We start from the raw sequence: 17,071 nt of genomic DNA, 5'->3' as shown, positions 1-17,071 counted from the left end.
AAGCCCAGCAAAGCCCGCGAGAAATCCCGATGTAATTGCATGATAGTACACTAATCTACTAGTAGAACGCCCGGAGTACATTGAAAAGTTATAATATAATATCTTACTAGTGGTTGTCAATAAAACCGGTGTATGGGTTCATGAATTCTGAATATATATCCGACCACTATGAGCAGGGTAATATCGGCATGAAAATTTAGGCATTACTAGTAGATAAAGGCACCAATATTTATACTAGTAACTGTAATGTTCTTTATATAAAAAAATAGATTTTATGAGAGCAAATTCAATACAATGAGATTAACTCAAGTCTGTGTGAATCATTCTGATGTTGTTGTAGTTACTAGTAGTTGTACTAGTAAGTAGTTCGTGCTTTGAAATCCGCCGGCATTCAGAGCAAAAGCCGATAACTGCCTGATGTACGAGGCATCAACGGGGTGACGTGCTCGAGGACCAGTCACGAGGCCCCCGCACTTGACCTGATCGGGGATGTTTGCAAGACCGTTCAGCGGCTGTTTGCATCGATGTCGTGATCGCAATCCAATCAGCGTCGGGCTAATCCAACCCCGATGGCGGAGAAGGGCCCCAAAAGTCTATGAGGAGCAGAACCATTGCTCGTCGCTGCACGGAGTTTTGTAGAAAAATTAGGGAAAGACGGGCTGAGTGTGAAGCTAAAATTTCCCCTGTCTTTACCTGGAGTCATTCCACTTCTCCTCTTCTTTTTCCTCCTCTTTCTCCTACCCCATTATCCTCATTTATTGATCTCGAATTGAGTGGGGAGTCACCGTATGCGGTGATATCCAATTCTCTCTGCCATCCCACTTCCTGCGCTTTACGCTGCGCAGCTAGCAATTGTCAATATGGCATCCGTTTCGACTGCGGGTGAAGCAGGTATGCTGTTCCTCTGGTTCCTCTCTTTGTGTGATTGGAACTCTATCATTCAAAGGAATCATTCATGGTCCGGTCTGAGTGCTAACCATTCTTCCGATGCTTCCAGTGGCGAGAGTCGCTTACTTGGCCAGCGATGTCGTTCTCTCCGTTCAGCCGTCATTGCAGGCCGATTCCTGGTTCTCCAAGACTCTCAAGACCCTGAAGGCCAGCAATGCCCGTAGCATTCTGCCCCGCGGTGTCACTGACGTGAGTCACACTGTTCATAAGGACTATATGAAGGCAGATCTAACACTCTGCACAGGTTGTGGCTGTTCGCTATAATGAAGACCCCCTCCTCTCCGCTTTCAACCCTCTGCAGACTGGAAACACTGTGTCTGTTGTGACCACCTCCTCCACCTTGCTCTCCTCCATTCCTCATCTCTACCGCCTGGCGAACACCCCTGTCGTCATCCATGTCGCTCTGGAGCCCTATCCCTTCCCAGATTACTCCGTGATCAGCTCTATCAGGCAATGCGGATTCACTTTTCTGCACTCTGAGACGCTTCAGGAGGCCCAGGATATCGCTATCACTGCTCATGCGTTGTCCCGCAAGTCCGGCAAGGGTGTCATCCACTTCTTCGACCCTGCCAACTCCGCTCGCGATGACGCCATTGCTGAGGAAGACGTTGAGGTCTTTCGGTCTGTCCTCAACTTGGGCAGAAGCTCTGTGACACATACCTCTGGCCTGGGTGCCCAGACGCTGTACACTGACTCCGGACGGGTCGCTACAGTGACTGAGGATGTGGACACCGCCACCAGCCAGGTCGAGGGTTCTTCCACCCCTGCTCAGGCCACTCAGACTCCTTCCAATGTCAGTGTTGATACTTCGTCTGTCGGCTCTTCTCAGAGGGACAGCAGTGTCGATAGCCGTGCGACTAGCTCCGCTGCCACCACCATCGACGCCTCGGCCACTCGGCCCGTCAGTGCTACAGACATTTTCGAATGGACCTCTCAAATATGGAATGTGTTGTCTGAGACCACCGGACGCAATTACCGCGCGATTGAGTACACTGGTCCCTCCGATGCTAAGTCGGCCATCTTCGTCTTCGGCTCGACTGGCGTGTTTGTCGACGTTCTGGGCAAGGAGGAGGCTTCCAGTGAGCTTGGAAATGTTGGCTTGATCACTGCGCGGTTGTACCGCCCCTGGGTTGGAGGCCAGATTGTTGAATCTATCCCTAGCTCGATTGAGAAGATCGCCGTGCTGGAGCAGGTCCGCAAGACTACGAAGTGGGGACCGGCGTTCATGGATCTTCTTTCCAGTCTCTCCCCGGCAGCTGGTCGGGCCGCTCCCAAGATTGTGGGATACAGACTGGGATATGTTGAGCCCTCCACTGCCGTCCAGGCTCTTCGTGGCATTGTGCAGAATCTGAGCTCCCCCTCCCCCATTCAGAACCTTGAGATCGGAACCTCCAAGGTCCCCTCCATTGAGACTTCTCTCGAGCAGCCCCACGTTGAGAACGCCTACCTTAAGATCCTCAACCAGCTCTTCGGTGAACGCCTGCACATCGCCAACCAGCTGGGCTCGAAGCACGCCGGAATCTCCTCCACCATTGCGGCCAGCCCTGAGTACGGATTTGGTGCGTTGACCGCCAGGCTGGAGCATCGCCAGCGCTTTATCCGCGAAGTCGAGGAGGCCTCCAAGTCCACCAGCTTCGCCACTGATGTCCCCCGGACATGGCTCTCCAACTGGGCCCTCAGTGTTGCAGATGCCTCCAAGGCCAACAAGCTGGCACCCGATGTCATTGCCCGTCTCTCCAACGACGGTTCTCAGCTTGCCAGACAGCTCCTGCAGTCCAAGAAGCTCTTCTACGATGAGTCCCTGTGGCTCATCGGCTCTGACGCCTGGGCTTATGATCTCGGCAACTCCGGTGTTCACCACGTCCTTGCCTCCGGAGCCAACGTCAACATGCTCGTTATTGATTCGCAGCCCTACTCCGAACGCACCGCCGCGGACCCCACTCGCAGAAAGAAGGACATCGGTCTGTATGCCATGAACTTTGGCAACGCCTATGTTGCTTCCGTCGCCGTCTACGGCTCGTACACCCAGGTTCTCCAGGCTATGGCTGAGGCCGAGAAATTCAAGGGTCCCTCCGTTGTTGTTGCCTACCTCCCCTACAACCAGGAGAACGACTCTGCCTTGACTGTACTCCAGGAGACCAAGAAGGCTATTGACCTTGGTTACTGGCCGCTGTACCGCTGGAACCCCGGCAACGATGAGAACGACGAACCTAAGTTCTCTCTGGACTCGGACCGGATCAGGCGTGAGCTTGAAGAGTTCCTTCGCAGGGACAACCAGCTTACCCAGCTCATGAACCGTCACCCCAAGTACTCAGCTGTGCTTTCTGAGTCGTACGGAACTGAGGTCCGCTCTCTTCAGAAGCGCCAGGCTAAGGACTCTTATGAGAAGCTCCTTGAGGGTCTCTTCGGTGCTCCTCTGACCATTCTCTTCGCCTCCGACAACGGCAACGCCGCGACTCTGGCGAAGCGTCTCGGCAACCGCGGTCGTGCCAGAGGCTTGAAGACCATGGTCATGGCCATGGATGACTATCCCCTTGATGACCTCGCCACCGAAGAAAACGTGGTCTTCATCTCCAGTACTGCTGGTCAGGGTGAATTCCCCCAGAATGGCCGTGGCCTGTGGGAGTTTGTGAAGAACACCGGTGACTTGGATCTGTCTTCCATCAACTACTCCGTTTTCGGTCTTGGTGACAGCCACTACTGGCCGCGCAGGGAAGACAGAATCTACTACAACAAGCCCGCTAAGGACCTTGATACTCGTATCGCCTTCCTTGGTGGACGCAAGCTGACCGACATTGGTCTCGGTGATGACCAAGATCCCGATGCCTTCCAGACTGGCTACTCCGAGTGGGAGCCTCGTCTCTGGCAGGCTCTGGGTGTGGACAAGGTCGAGGGTCTGCCGGAGGAGCCTGCGCCGTTGACCAACGAGGATATCAAGATCCAGTCCAACTACCTCCGTGGTACCATCGCCGAGGGCCTGCTGGATGAAACCACTGGTGCTATCTCCGCTAGTGACCAGCAGCTCACCAAGTTCCACGGTACTTACATGCAGGACGACCGTGATATCCGTGACGAGCGCAAGGCCCAGGGTCTTGAGCCTGCTTACAGCTTCATGATCCGTTGTCGACTGCCCGGTGGTGTGGCTACTCCCCTCCAGTGGCTGCAGATGGATGCTATCAGTAGCTCTCATGGTAACGAGACCATGAAGTTGACTACCAGACAGACCTTCCAGTTCCACGGTGTGATCAAGCGCAAGCTCCGCGGCGCAATGCGTGCTATCAACAAGTCGCTCATGACCACCATCGCTGCTTGCGGTGATGTCAACCGTAACGTCATGTGCAGTTCCCTCCCTGAGCTTTCTTACTTCCACCGCGAGACGCACGCCGTCGCCCAGAAGATCAGTGATCACTTGCTTCCCGCGACTACTGCTTACCACGAGATCTGGTTGAAGGATGAGGACGACAAGAAGGTCCAGGTTGCGGGCGACGCCGTTGTTGACCATGAGCCGCTTTACGGTCCCACTTACCTTCCCCGTAAATTCAAGATCACCATTGCCATTCCTCCCCACAACGATACCGATGTCTACGCACACGATATTGGTCTGATCGCTATCAAGGGCGCCGATGGACACCTGGAAGGTTTCAACATCACTGCTGGTGGTGGTATGGGTGCCACTCACAACAACAAGAAGACCTACCCCCAGACGGGACGCATGTTCGGTTACGTCCCTGCTGACCAGGCTCACATTGTCTGTGAGAAGATCATGCTGGTCCAGCGCGACCACGGTGACCGCAAGAACCGCAAGCACGCTCGTCTAAAGTACACCATTGACGACATGGGCGTGGATGCCTACAAGGAGAAGGTCGAGGCCCTTCTTCCCGAGGGCCTGCGCTTTGCCGAGCCCCGTCCCTTCAAGTTCGTTTCGAACGTTGATACCTTCGGCTGGCTGAAGGACGAGAAGGGCCTCAACCACTTCACGTTCTTCATCGAGAACGGACGTATCGAGGACACCGCTGACTTCAAGATGCGCACTGGTCTGCGTGAGCTTGCCAAGCTCGACAAGGGCGAGTTCCGTCTCACCGGTAACCAGCACTTGATCCTGTCCAACATTGAGGATGCAGACCTTCCCGCCATCAAGGAGCTGATGGCTCAGTACAAGCTCGACAACACCTCCTTCAGCGGTATGCGTCTCTCTTCGTCGGCTTGTGTTGCCTTCCCCACCTGTGGTCTTGCCATGGCTGAGTCCGAGCGTTACCTCCCGGTCCTTATCGGCAAGCTGGAGTCCACTCTTGAGGAGGTCGGTTTGGCCAGCGACAGCATTGTCATGCGTATGACTGGTTGCCCCAACGGCTGTGCCAGGCCCTGGCTTGCTGAAGTTGCTTTCGTTGGTAAGGCCTACGGTGCGTACAACATGTACCTCGGTGGTGGTTACCACGGCCAGCGTCTGAACAAGCTCTACCGCTCTTCGATCAAGGAGGATGAAATCCTCGACATCATGAAGGGTCTTCTCAAGCGTTACTCCCAGGAGCGTAACACTGATGGCGAGACCCCTGAGAGATTCGGAGATTGGTGTATCCGTGCTGGTGTCATTAAGGCGACCACCGACGGACAGAACTTCCACGAAGGAGTATGTTGACCCTTTTTTATCCATTCCATTTGACACATTACTAACAACTTTTACAGGTTGCTGAAGATGACGAGGATGAGGAGTAGACGATGGAGATATCCCAAAAATAATGCCTCTGGATAGTCGGCATTCATGTGATACTGTTATACATCAAGAAGTTTTATGAGTTTTACGACGATACAGCTGTTCTGTACATACTGTTGATGACCAAATTATTGTCGCATCTGCATTCATAGCTGTGATTGTAAAATGTACACTTTTCCGATTGTTACTCTTGAAACAGCCACTAGCTGGCATTTAGTAAACTACTAGATCCTTTACTCTTAGACATGATAGTAGACTGCTTCTTCCCTTATAGATCTACCCCTCAAACAAGAAGGCGGTGTAAACCCATGGATTCTGCAAGCGGGCAGCTTATCAAACCTCCTCCGCCTCCGATAAAGCAAAGAAAAAGTTGCAAAAAAACCCGAACACCCCGCAAAGCACGCAGCCATTGCAAGCTCTCCTCCCACTTATTATACCCCCAAATCCCTCTAATCAGTCTCCTACGACTCCTCAATCCATGACCACGTCCTTATAATCACCCACCCCAACAACGCCAACCCACCCAACCTACCTACCCACCATGGACCCCACCGACGACCCCGTCATCGCCTCCTACGACATCTGCCTCACCGACTCAGAAATCTCCCGCTACGTCCTACAATACCTCGACCGACCCACGGGCTCCGCCTACGACGACCGCCACGGCCAGAAACCCACCTCCTTCCGCCTGAAGCCCAAGACGGGGCTGGTGGAAGTCGACGTGCCCATTAACACACGCGTGAATTACGATGTCAGCAAGGGATTGCGCTACGGCGATGCATTGAAGAAGAGCAAGAGTGCGCGCGAAGGCGGCGCGTTTGGTATGGCGGGTGGGTTTAGTTCCGGGGGTGCTGGTGGTGGTGGTGCGTCGGCGAAGGTGAAGATGGAGGATGCGGCGGATGCGAAGAGTGAGACGGCGTCGTTGATGAAGGTGCAGACGCTGGGTGGGAGGATTAAGAGTCCTGAGGATGGCGATCCGGTTTATATGTTGGCGGCTTTTAGGGGGGGTAAGTTTGATCCCTTCTTTTTATTGGGGAGGTATGGGCTAATGGGGTTTTGTTTGGGATAGACAAGTTGCATCTTTCACCTGTTTCAGCTGTTGTACAGTTACATCCGCAGCTTCATCACCTTGATGCTTTGGATGAGATGCCTACGAAGGGTAAGGGGAAGGCGAGGAAGGAGGGCGAGGAGGATCGTCCCGGTGAGAGCGAGGCTAGGGCTATTGATGTTAAGATCAAGGCCGCGGAGGATGGTGAGGCGGCGCAGGTTGCGGGCAATCTGGATCTTTTGAAGAAGATGCAGGATGAGAAGTGGAAGGATTATGAGTGGGTTGATGCTGAGGTGAGTGCTATACTGGTTGATGTTGATTCCTTGGGGTTAAGGGAATGCTTGCTAATGTGGGTGTCTTTTGCCTGGCAGACTGAGGAGTCGTGGCAATTGTACGAAAACTACATGATGCATCAGGACGTGGATAGTCTGCCGCAGCTGCAGTCGGCGATTGATAGTGAAAGTTATCTGGATACGATGAGTGCGCCGCGGATTGATCCTGCACGACCGGAGATGACGGGCTGGGCTATGAAACAAAACCGCATGAAGCAGCGGGAGGAACAGCAGTCTGCTGAGGGGATAACGGAAGGGTGATTAGCTGCATCGGATGCGGGTAATAAGATATGCAAAATTACGAATGCTGAATGACTTGCACATAAGCTGGATATCACAAAGGCGTATACATAGTAGAAAAGCTGTAGGCAGTACCTCACGGCTAAGTTTGCATGGTGGAGAATAGACTTTAGGGGAGTCGGACAACCATATTTTCTCAGGCAATGGAGAATATGGTGAAGCATGCAGCTCCTGAACATATCAGTGCTCTACGCATTGCTTTAGTGGGCCTGTTCCATTTGCCATCGAGATCATCGCTGCTGGACGAAATCAATGGAAGAAAACACAGACGAAGCCTCCAGCCAATGAGCGCGTGGGAAAACACCGGCGATCTTCAGAACATCACGTGCCACTCACGTGTCTTATCGCCCAATCGGGGCGGTGGACCAATTTTCACTTCCGTCCGCCGAAGTCTCCGTTTCGACTGGAGATCCGTTTCGCAGTTCTCGCCTTCACGCCTTTTTCTCTTCTCTCTCCTCCTCCCCATCCTCCCTTTCCTTTCCCTCTTTTGTTCCCTTCCTCGGTCGTTGAAGGGCTGCAGGACGGCTTGTCAGATTGGATAGATGTGCACCATCTGATAGGTTTTTTATCTGGGTCATTTGCATCCACCTGCATCTATTTCCGATTTCCTTCTCTACTATAGTTTTTTAGACGCCCTGTTTTGTTCTGCATCTAATCATCTCCCTTCTTTATAATTTGCAAATAATCAGCGATATACCTTTAATTGTCCATCATCGCGTCTAGCGGTGTTCGTGTATCATGTTGTCCCGTGTTGCTCTTCAGAAAAATGCCTTCGCTCGTCTGCGCCTTGCAAAGGGGCGTTCGGTGTTGCCTTCGCCTGCAACATTGAGACTTCATTCTCAATCGAGTCGGCCCTCCGCTCTCACAAACACAGTTGCAAATGCTCCCCAGGAACGTCCTCGCCGGCCATCCTTCCAGTCGAGTCGAAGCCTCGCCACTGCCGCCGACCAGTCTGCCATTGACCAAGGGTCGTATGGATCTTTCGAATCGCCTGCGTATAACCCCGAGCAGTACTTCGATCACCATTTGTCCTCGTTCTTCTCTCCCCTCGCCCATGAATTCGATCCCTCCTCTTTGGTCATCGTGGATGATGCTCTACAAACGAAACCCAAGGTGTTGCGGAGAGTGAAGGGTCTCGGTGGTGATGAAGAAGAAATGCTGGCAAACTTCGACCTTTCCTTGAGACTGCACCGCTACGATCGTGCTGCTATCCTCCTTTCCAGACTCAGAGGATGCTATCCCCCAGCTTCTCCTAAGTACCTGGCCCTTCACAACCGCTACCTCGAGGGCATGGTCTCGCAGATGATCTTGACGAGGCAGCACAACCTTGTCTTGCCCATGCAGAAGTTCTTCGAAGTTGATTTGCCGGCCTCTGGCGTGGTTCCCGACGCGACGACCTATGCAGTGATGATTCGGATGGCCCTGCGGATGTTCCACGGTACCAAGCGTGATCGAGCAGTGCGCAGATACTGGGAATTCGCGAAGAATGCATCTCTTGAAGAGGAAGTTCTGGCTGCTCCTGTTCTCTCCGAACTGGAAGTTGGTGAGCTATCAGAGGTGAGTTTGAGTCTACTATTTACATTTGATCATCTTTGCTGATAGCAGCGTCGAATAGATCTGTTCCTCCGATATCCAGCGCGTCTCAATGGGCAGCTTGGATAGCAATGCTGTTACCGAAGATCCCCTCGCGGATGCAGCCGATCTGCCGGAAGTCAAAGCCGTCGAACAGAAGGGTCTCGGTCTCTCTTCTTTGAGGGAATCGCTTTCGCTTTTTAACGGTCCTTCGAAGGTGTCCGCTCCCGCGGAAGGCGAGTACACAGATGCGGAGTCCCGAGAAATGTACAACATGTCCAGACAAAAACAGCTCGAAGCCAATTCTATCCAGGCGGCCCTCAACCGCTGGAGGCAAGAGACCATTGATCGACAGAAGGCCGGCCTTAACACTACTGGAAGCGAGAAGCGCCTGGGCAGTATCATCAACCAATGGCACACCGATCTTGTGTCCAGAATCGAGGCGGAGCTGAAGCTTGTGGAACAATCGGAGGCCAAGCCCCCTCGGACGTTGGAGGATACGGAGCGCTGCGAATACGGCGTCTTCTTGCGTTGTGTTGACTCGAACAAGCTGGCCGCGCTCACCATCCTGAGCGTTTTGTCTTCTTTTGGACGGGGAGGCATGGATTCAGGACTGAAGCTCGCTTCGATCGCTACTGGAATCGGCTCCGAACTCCATGATGAATTCCTCGCTGAACTCACTCTCAAGAAAGAATCTGCAGCTGATGCTGCACGACTCAAGGCGGTTAAGCAAACCCTCTCCCTTCGCAAACAAAAAGACGGTCGGGCAAAGTGGCACACCATTGTCCGAAACCTGGAGCAGGATGACCCTGCCGTTGCTTGGTCAGCTCGGGTGAAGGCCAAGGTTGGTGCTGCTCTGATGAGTTTCCTCTTCGAAGTCGCCAAGGCTCCTGTGAAAATCGACAACCCCGAAACGAAGAAGCCTGAGATTTCCATGCAGCCTGCCTTCCAGCATGCTTATCAAATCAACTGGGGTAGACGTGCTGGTTTCATCCATTTGCACCCTGAAATCGTCAAGATCGTCACCAAGGAGCCTACGTCTGATCTCTTGGGCCGTCATTTGCCCATGTTGAGCAAGCCTAGGCCGTGGAAGGGTGTATCCGATGGTGGATACCACGTTTACAAGAGCAACTTGATTCGTACGACTCCCGGTGAGACATTGCAGCCCGCTTATGTCAAGGCAGCATTGGAGAACAATGGACTTGAGCAAATCCGCCAGGGACTGGATATTCTCGGTAACACCGGGTGGGTCATCAACGAAGATGTTTTCAAGGTTATGCTCGAAGCTTGGAACTCTGGAGAACCTGTCGCCGATCTCGCCCCGCTGGAGCCCGAATTGCCTCATCCTCCTAAGCCTTCTCCGGAGGAGGGCTACGAAGCCGAAAAGAAATGGGACAACGACATGCGTGAGATTGAAAACCGCAGAGCCGGTTTCCACTCCCAGCGTTGTTTCCAGAACTTCCAGATGGAGGTGGCTCGCGCGTACAGGAACGAGATCTTCTATCTGCCCCACAACCTGGACTTCCGTGGACGTGCCTATCCTCTTCCGCCTTATCTCAACCAGATGGGTGCAGACAATGCGAGAGGTCTGCTGCTCTTCAGCCAAGCCAAGCCGCTTGGAGAGAGTGGACTGAGGTGGCTGAAGGTTCAGATTGCTAACTTGTCTGGATTCGACAAGGCGAGTCTCTCTGAACGTGAGAAGTTCACAATGGATCATTTGGACGATGTGCTTGACTCTGCCAACAACGGTCTTCACGGCAGGCGTTGGTGGCTGAAGGCCGATGATCCGTGGCAATGCTTGGCTGCCTGCTGTGAGTTGAGGAACGCGCTCCAGCACCCGGATCCCACTCAATTCGCATCTCGCCTTCCCGTCCATCAGGATGGTTCGTGTAACGGATTGCAGCACTATGCAGCACTGGGTGGTGACAAGATTGGCGCTCAGCAAGTCAACCTTGAACCGTCCGATCGCCCGTCTGATGTGTATACTGGTGTCGCCGAGTTCGTTAAGGAAGCAGTTGCTCGGGAAGCTGCGCAGGGCCACAGCGTGGCCAAGTACTTGGACGGCAAGATTACCAGAAAGGTGGTGAAGCAAACCGTCATGACGAACGTGTACGGCGTGACCTTCATGGGAGCCATGAAGCAGGTTCGCAAGCAACTTATCGATCACTACCCCGAACTCTCCCAGGATCAGAAACACCAGGGAGCCATCTACATTGCACGGAAGGTCTTCGAGGCGTTGGGCACCATGTTCAACGGTGCCCACGATATCCAGTACTGGCTGGGTGACTGCGCCAGTCGTATCACGCAGTCGCTGTCTCCGGAACAGATTGAGCAAATTGCCAAGGAGGCTATGAACCCCGAGGAAGCGAAGCAGATGGAGGATCCGACGAAGAAGTTCCGGTCTACCGTGATTTGGACTACTCCCCTTGGCTTGCCTGTCGTCCAGCCCTACCGGGTTCGCAAGGCTCGCCGTATCTACACTACACTCCAGGATTTGAGCATTGTCGATGGCAGCTCGGGCGATGTTGTCTCCAAGCGTAAGCAGCTGCAAGCCTTCCCTCCCAACTTCATTCACTCTCTCGATGCCACCCACATGATGCTGTCTGCGATCGCATGCCACCGCGCCGGCCTTCAGTTCTCCGCCGTTCACGATTCTTTCTGGACTCACGCCTGTGACATCGACTCGATGAACCAGCTGCTTCGTGAGGCGTTCGTGCGTATGCACTCGGACGACGTGGTCAAGAGGTTGGCTGCAGAGTTTGAGGTCCGGTACAGCAAGAATCTCTTCCTCGCCAAGGTGGACGCCAGCAGTGCCCTGGGACAGAAGATCAAGGCCCTGCGGAAGGGATCGAAGGCTTCTCAGAAGGCCCTCAAGGTTCAGGAGCTGCTGGAGGAGCACAAGCGACAGAAGCTCTTGCAGGCGGAGGACCCGGAGCTACAGGCTCAGGGACGTGCCATGGTGACCCCGGCCAGCATCTTCGAGCAATTTGGAAGCGACGAGGACCTGGCGATCGCCAGTTCTCTGGGAGAGACAGCGGTCGGCCACGTGCCGGAAGACCTGGCGGCTGCGGAGCGCAAGATCTCCGGTATGGAGGCTGATCCTACCGATCCGGCCATCGAGACCCTGTTTCAGGGCTTCGACAATGTCCTCGGAGCGAAGGCGGATCCCCACGAGGAGATGCCTACGGAAGAGTCGGCACCGAGCAAGCGCAAGCAGGCCAAAAAATCGTATGTGCATGTTTGGCTGCCGTTGCGGTTCCGTGCCGTCCCGACCAAGGGTACATGGGACGTGACGCGGATCCGCGACAGCAAGTACTTCTTCTGTTAAGGCGGGAACGCCCTGGAACGCTCGGGCGCATTTGCCTAGGCCGGGGTCAGTTCGCGCGGGCCACGGCTGTCTCTGCTTATGGCGCTCTGGCATGGAGCTTGGTCTCGGTAGGACCGTGTCCTGTCCTGATCCTTCTCCGGATGTCGTCGCCTCTTGTACATTTATTGACCTTCTGGTGATCTCATATTTCCGGGTTTCTACAATACGTTCACCCGGTTGGGATCTTCTCTCTCACTTTTTTTTTTAATACCTGGTTCTGGTTGTTTCTAGCATGGTTATACTGCATGGGATTGGGATGCATGACTGAACGTGTACAGTGTTGTTTCAAGTTGTTTTGATATCATTGTGTTGGCATAAAAAATGGGGAACTGGTGTATATAGTCGGGATGGAATTTATTGACCACATTGTATATATGAAGTATACTAATGCACAGAAGTGAATGTGAATGACCTTGTGAGCAACGTAAAACCTCCCATTGGACGTGACCCGCACGAGGGTCGGAGATAAGCTGACGTGCAGGGCGTAGAATGAATTGCCTTCATTGGGAGCGAACCCTGCATGGGCCGAAAGTCTGGAGAGAGTTTTTAGTCGGGTTGATTGAGGAGTGCGGAGAGCCAACGACTACCGGTTGCTTGCCTGCTTTCTTTCTCTCTCTCTGTCTCCCCCTCCTCTCCATCTATCCATCCGATCAGCTTTGTCATTGGCCCAAGGACAGCATGGCTCATAAATGCATGCAGGAGAACCGTCCACCGTGTCTGGTCAGTCCGCGTGGGATTGCATGATGGGCAACGATGGCATTGACCTGACGATCCGGAGAGAGCCCCGACTTGGTGGCCCTCCGTCTGCTGCTTCCCCGCCTTTTTCCCCTGCAATTCTGCATCCCCATCCATCCTTCTTTTTATTATTCCTTTTGCCTCGTTAGGCTGTACTCATTTCCCCCCTCCCCCTCCTTCTCCCCTCGTCAGCTATTCATCAACAGCAATGCGTAAGGGTCTGCTATTAACTGCCATCCGTGTTCACTGTTTGATAGTCTGACCCGACTGTGGTGAGAGAAGAAGAAGAAGAAGAGATCCGGGTCAATTCTTTCTCGTGGGTTCTTCACCTTCCCCGGACCTGCCCACCGACTTAAAACCAAACCACCTCCCCCAAACTGGTTAGTTGCTAGCCTGTCTTTCACTTAGTTCCTGCTCGGCCTGGTCGCTTCTCCGGCTGACAGTCTCCTCTTCTGCTGCTGCCTTCTAGGTCCCTGTTTTTTAGTCCGTGTTTTAGTTGCCCCGCAGACTGAAATCGGCAATGCCGTGGAGTTGATCGCTTCTTACTTTCCTTGCGACCGCTTCTCTGCTTCCTCGACTTTCCCTCCTGCCTCTGCCCTCCTGGTCGTGAAATCGTCTGCCTCTCGTCCAGGGTCCGTCGCTCCAAGTGCCGCCTTAATTTCCTCTCCCGCTAGCGTAGTGCCCTTTCACGCTTGGGGCCTTACGGCCCTTCCATTCGCCAGCGGTCTGACTACCTCATACCCCGACGACCGGGGTCTTCATGACCCGCTGGGTTGACTGTTCCGCCCGGTGAGGATGTCAACCCCCTCGATTCCTCAATTCCCCAGTCCATTCTCTCCTTTCTCTTCCGGATCGCAGTCGACGGGGATGGCGCCGTCTCAGACTGTCGGGTTGGATACGCTCGCCGAGGGCTCGCAGTACGTCCTGGAACAATTGCAGCTGTCGCGAGACGCTGCGGGAACTGGTGCCGGCGACGGCGCGACCTCCACTTCCTTGCGAAATTCCCTGTCGCATGCGAAAGATCAACCACTTTTCGACGACGAGAGAAACCAGAGCGCTGGTTCCGGTTTCAAGAACACTCTGCAAAGAGATCCCCTCGTGGAGGCTCGCTCTGCCATTCGCAAAAACTCCTCGTCGGCTCCAGTCCGCCGCCGAATCAGCCGTGCGTGTGACCAGTGTAACCAACTCCGAACGAAATGCGACGGGCAGCATCCGTGCGCTCATTGCATTGGTAGGCTTCCGCTCTTTTCTCCGATGCCGGCGACAGGCTGGGCGCTTGACTGACATGCTGCAGAATTTGGATTGACCTGCGAGTATGCGCGAGAACGCAAGAAGCGTGGAAAAGCGTCGAAGAAGGACCTGGCAGCGGCAGCAGCGGCGGCCACCCATGGGTCAAATGGTCATTCAGGGCAGGCCAACGCGTCGCTGATGGCCGAGCGGACGTCTGAAGACAGCCGGCCAGCGCAAGACGTCAACGGCCGATACGACTCGACCTTTGAGAGCCACCATATCAGCTCGCAGCCCTCGCATATGCAGCATGCGAACAATGCAGGTATATCCGGTCTGCATGACTCCCAGACGGCGCCGTCGCAGTCGCAGCCATCGCTAGGAACGACCATCGATGCAATGCATCTAAGCCATTTTAATACGCTGAACGATTCCGGTCGCCCGGCGATGTCCATGTCCGACCTTCGATCGTTACCCCCGTCCGTCTTACCACCTCAAGGCCTGAGTTCCGGGTACAACGCGAGCGCATTCGCTTTAGTCAATCCGCAGGAACCGGGCTCACCAGCTAACCAGTTTCGCTTGGGAAGCTCAGCGGAAAACCCAACCGCACCGTTCCTCGGTCTCTCGCCTCCAGGGCAATCGCCTGGATGGCTCCCTCTTCCTTCGCCATCTCCTGCCAACTTTCCTTCTTTCAGCCTGCATCCGTTTTCCAGCACTTTACGATACCCTGTTTTGCAGCCGGTTCTGCCACATATTGCCTCGATTATCCCGCAGTCACTAGCGTGTGACCTTTTGGATGTTTACTTCCATAGTTCCTCCCCTTCCCATCTGTCTCCGTCGTCCCCATACGTGGTGGGCTACATCTTCCGCAAACAGTCCTTCCTCCACCCGACGAAACCCCGACTATGCAGTTCCGGTCTCCTGGCGAGTATGCTCTGGGTAGCCGCGCAGACCAGTGAAGCCCCGTTCTTGACATCGCCGCCCTCGGCTCGGGGCCGTGTATGTCAGAAACTGCTGGAATTGACGATCGGTTTGCTCCGACCGTTGGTCCATGGCCCTGCTACCGGCGAAGCATCCCCCAACTATGCGGCGAACATGGTTATTAACGGCGTCGCTCTGGGCGGATTCGGAGTCTCCATGGATCAGCTGGGCGCGCAAAGTAGCGCCACCGGTGCCGTGGATGATGTGGCGACCTATGTGCATCTTGCGACGGTGGTGTCCGCCAGCGAGTACAAGGCGGCCAGCATGCGCTGGTGGACTGCGGCGTGGTCTCTAGCGCGCGAGCTGAAGCTAGGCCGTGAGCTGCCACCCAATGTCTCTCACGCACGACAAGATGGAGAGCGAGATGGGGATGGCGAGGCGGATAGGCGGCATCCTCCAACTCTTATTACATCGCTAGGCCACGGACCGGGAAGCTCCGGCATCAATGTCACCGAAGAGGAGCGGGAAGAGCGCCGGCGCCTGTGGTGGCTCTTATATGCGACCGATCGGCACCTGGCGTTGTGCTACAATCGCCCCCTCACGCTGCTGGACAAGGAATGTGGCGGGCTGTTGCAGCCGATGAACGATGATCTGTGGCAGGTCGGCGACTTTGCGGCGGCTGCCTACCGCCAGGTCGGACCACCCGTCGAGTGCACGGGTCACAGCATGTATGGATACTTCCTGCCGCTGATGACGATTCTTGGAGGGATCGTCGATCTGCACCACGCCGAGAACCATCCGCGCTTTGGCCTGGCGTTTCGCAATAGTCCGGAATGGGAGCGTCAGGTCCAGGACGTTACGCGGCAGCTGGACACATACGGGCGCAGCTTGAAAGAGTTCGAGGCTCGCTACACCAGCAACCTGACTCTGGGGACTGCGGATAATGAACCTGCCGTGGAAGGTGCCCATTTGGACCACACGAGTCCTTCAGGCCGTTCCAGTAGCACCGTGGGATCACGGGTGAGCGGGTCCATCATGCACACGAGGATGGTCGTCGCCTACGGGACGCATATCATGCATGTCCTGCATATTCTGCTCGCGGGCAAGTGGGACCCAGTCAACTTGTTGGAAGACCATGATCTGTGGATCTCCTCGGAGTCGTTTGTGTCGGCCATGAGCCACGCGGTCGGTGCGGCGGAAGCAGCAGCAGAAATTTTGGAACATGATCCAGATCTCAGCTTCATGCCGTTCTTCTTCGGGATTTACCTGCTACAAGGCAGCTTCTTGCTGTTACTGGCGGCGGACAAGCTGCAGGGCGACGCCAGTCCAAGTGTTGTGCGGGCATGCGAGACGATCGTGCGGGCGCATGAGGCGTGCGTCGTAACCTTGAACACAGAGTACCAGGTAGGCCTTTTGTTTATTCCCTTATTAATATTGATAACTAACGCTATGTAGCGTACATTCCGCAAGGTCATGCGATCGGCGCTGGCGCAGGTTCGAGGACGCATCCCAGAGGACTTTGGGGAGCAGCAGCAGCGCCGACGCGAGGTGCTTGCGCTATACCGCTGGAGCGGCGACGGCAGTGGGCTAGCACTGTAGTGTCGCGGTGATACAGCTGACGATGAGATGTGATTTATGGCGTGCATTGACCGGTCAATGGCTTACGTTCTACCTGATACTATTGGATTCGCTGTCTACTCCGGGCTTATGCTGGCTTCATTGTCAAGGGGATGGCATGGCGAATGGAAGATATGCTTACTTCGTGTTGATATGGATTCGTACATATACTTGGTGATATATGTGGATATTTGTGGCATGTACACTATGCGTGATGCTGATTTTGATACTGAACTGATACTTTGATACCTGATCAATCTAATTGCTTTTCAATGATTTGTTGTGCAACAGCC

At 54.4% G+C, this 17,071-nt stretch overlaps 4 protein-coding genes across 4 annotated transcripts; all 4 read left to right on the top strand.

The window, feature by feature from the left end:
- Positions 1-632: 632 nt before the first annotated feature.
- BO87DRAFT_455641 (sulfite reductase (NADPH) subunit beta) lies at positions 633-5,809 on the top strand. Its single transcript, XM_025628668.1, has 4 exons — positions 633-891; positions 998-1,137; positions 1,193-5,575; positions 5,632-5,809. Exons 1-4 carry the CDS (start codon positions 861-863, stop codon positions 5,659-5,661), a joined length of 4,584 nt encoding a protein of 1,527 aa, XP_025483519.1. The 5' UTR covers positions 633-860; the 3' UTR covers positions 5,662-5,809.
- Positions 5,810-6,034: 225 nt separating this feature from the next.
- Positions 6,035-7,361, top strand: BO87DRAFT_412718 (uncharacterized protein). Its single transcript, XM_025626517.1, has 3 exons — positions 6,035-6,666; positions 6,729-7,000; positions 7,079-7,361. Exons 1-3 carry the CDS (start codon positions 6,201-6,203, stop codon positions 7,298-7,300), a joined length of 960 nt encoding a protein of 319 aa, XP_025483518.1. The 5' UTR covers positions 6,035-6,200; the 3' UTR covers positions 7,301-7,361.
- A 394-nt stretch (positions 7,362-7,755) lies between these two features.
- On the top strand, positions 7,756-12,676 carry BO87DRAFT_412717 (DNA-directed RNA polymerase). Its single transcript, XM_025626516.1, has 2 exons — positions 7,756-8,896; positions 8,955-12,676. Exons 1-2 carry the CDS (start codon positions 8,078-8,080, stop codon positions 12,237-12,239), a joined length of 4,104 nt encoding a protein of 1,367 aa, XP_025483517.1. The 5' UTR covers positions 7,756-8,077; the 3' UTR covers positions 12,240-12,676.
- Positions 12,677-13,880: 1,204 nt separating this feature from the next.
- xlnR (putative C6 transcription factor) lies at positions 13,881-16,760 on the top strand (the record flags this gene model as incomplete). The annotated part of the gene is made up of 3 exons (XM_025619099.1): positions 13,881-14,244; positions 14,308-16,565; positions 16,617-16,760. 3 exons carry the CDS (start codon positions 13,881-13,883, stop codon positions 16,758-16,760), a joined length of 2,766 nt encoding a protein of 921 aa, XP_025483516.1.
- Positions 16,761-17,071: the final 311 nt, after the last annotated feature.

This window comes from Aspergillus neoniger (assembly GCF_003184625.1).
Source record: "Aspergillus neoniger CBS 115656 unplaced genomic scaffold BO87scaffold_4, whole genome shotgun sequence".
Classification (NCBI taxonomy): Eukaryota; Fungi; Ascomycota; class Eurotiomycetes; order Eurotiales; family Aspergillaceae; genus Aspergillus; species Aspergillus neoniger.
This window is presented reverse-complemented; position numbering and strand designations above follow the sequence as displayed.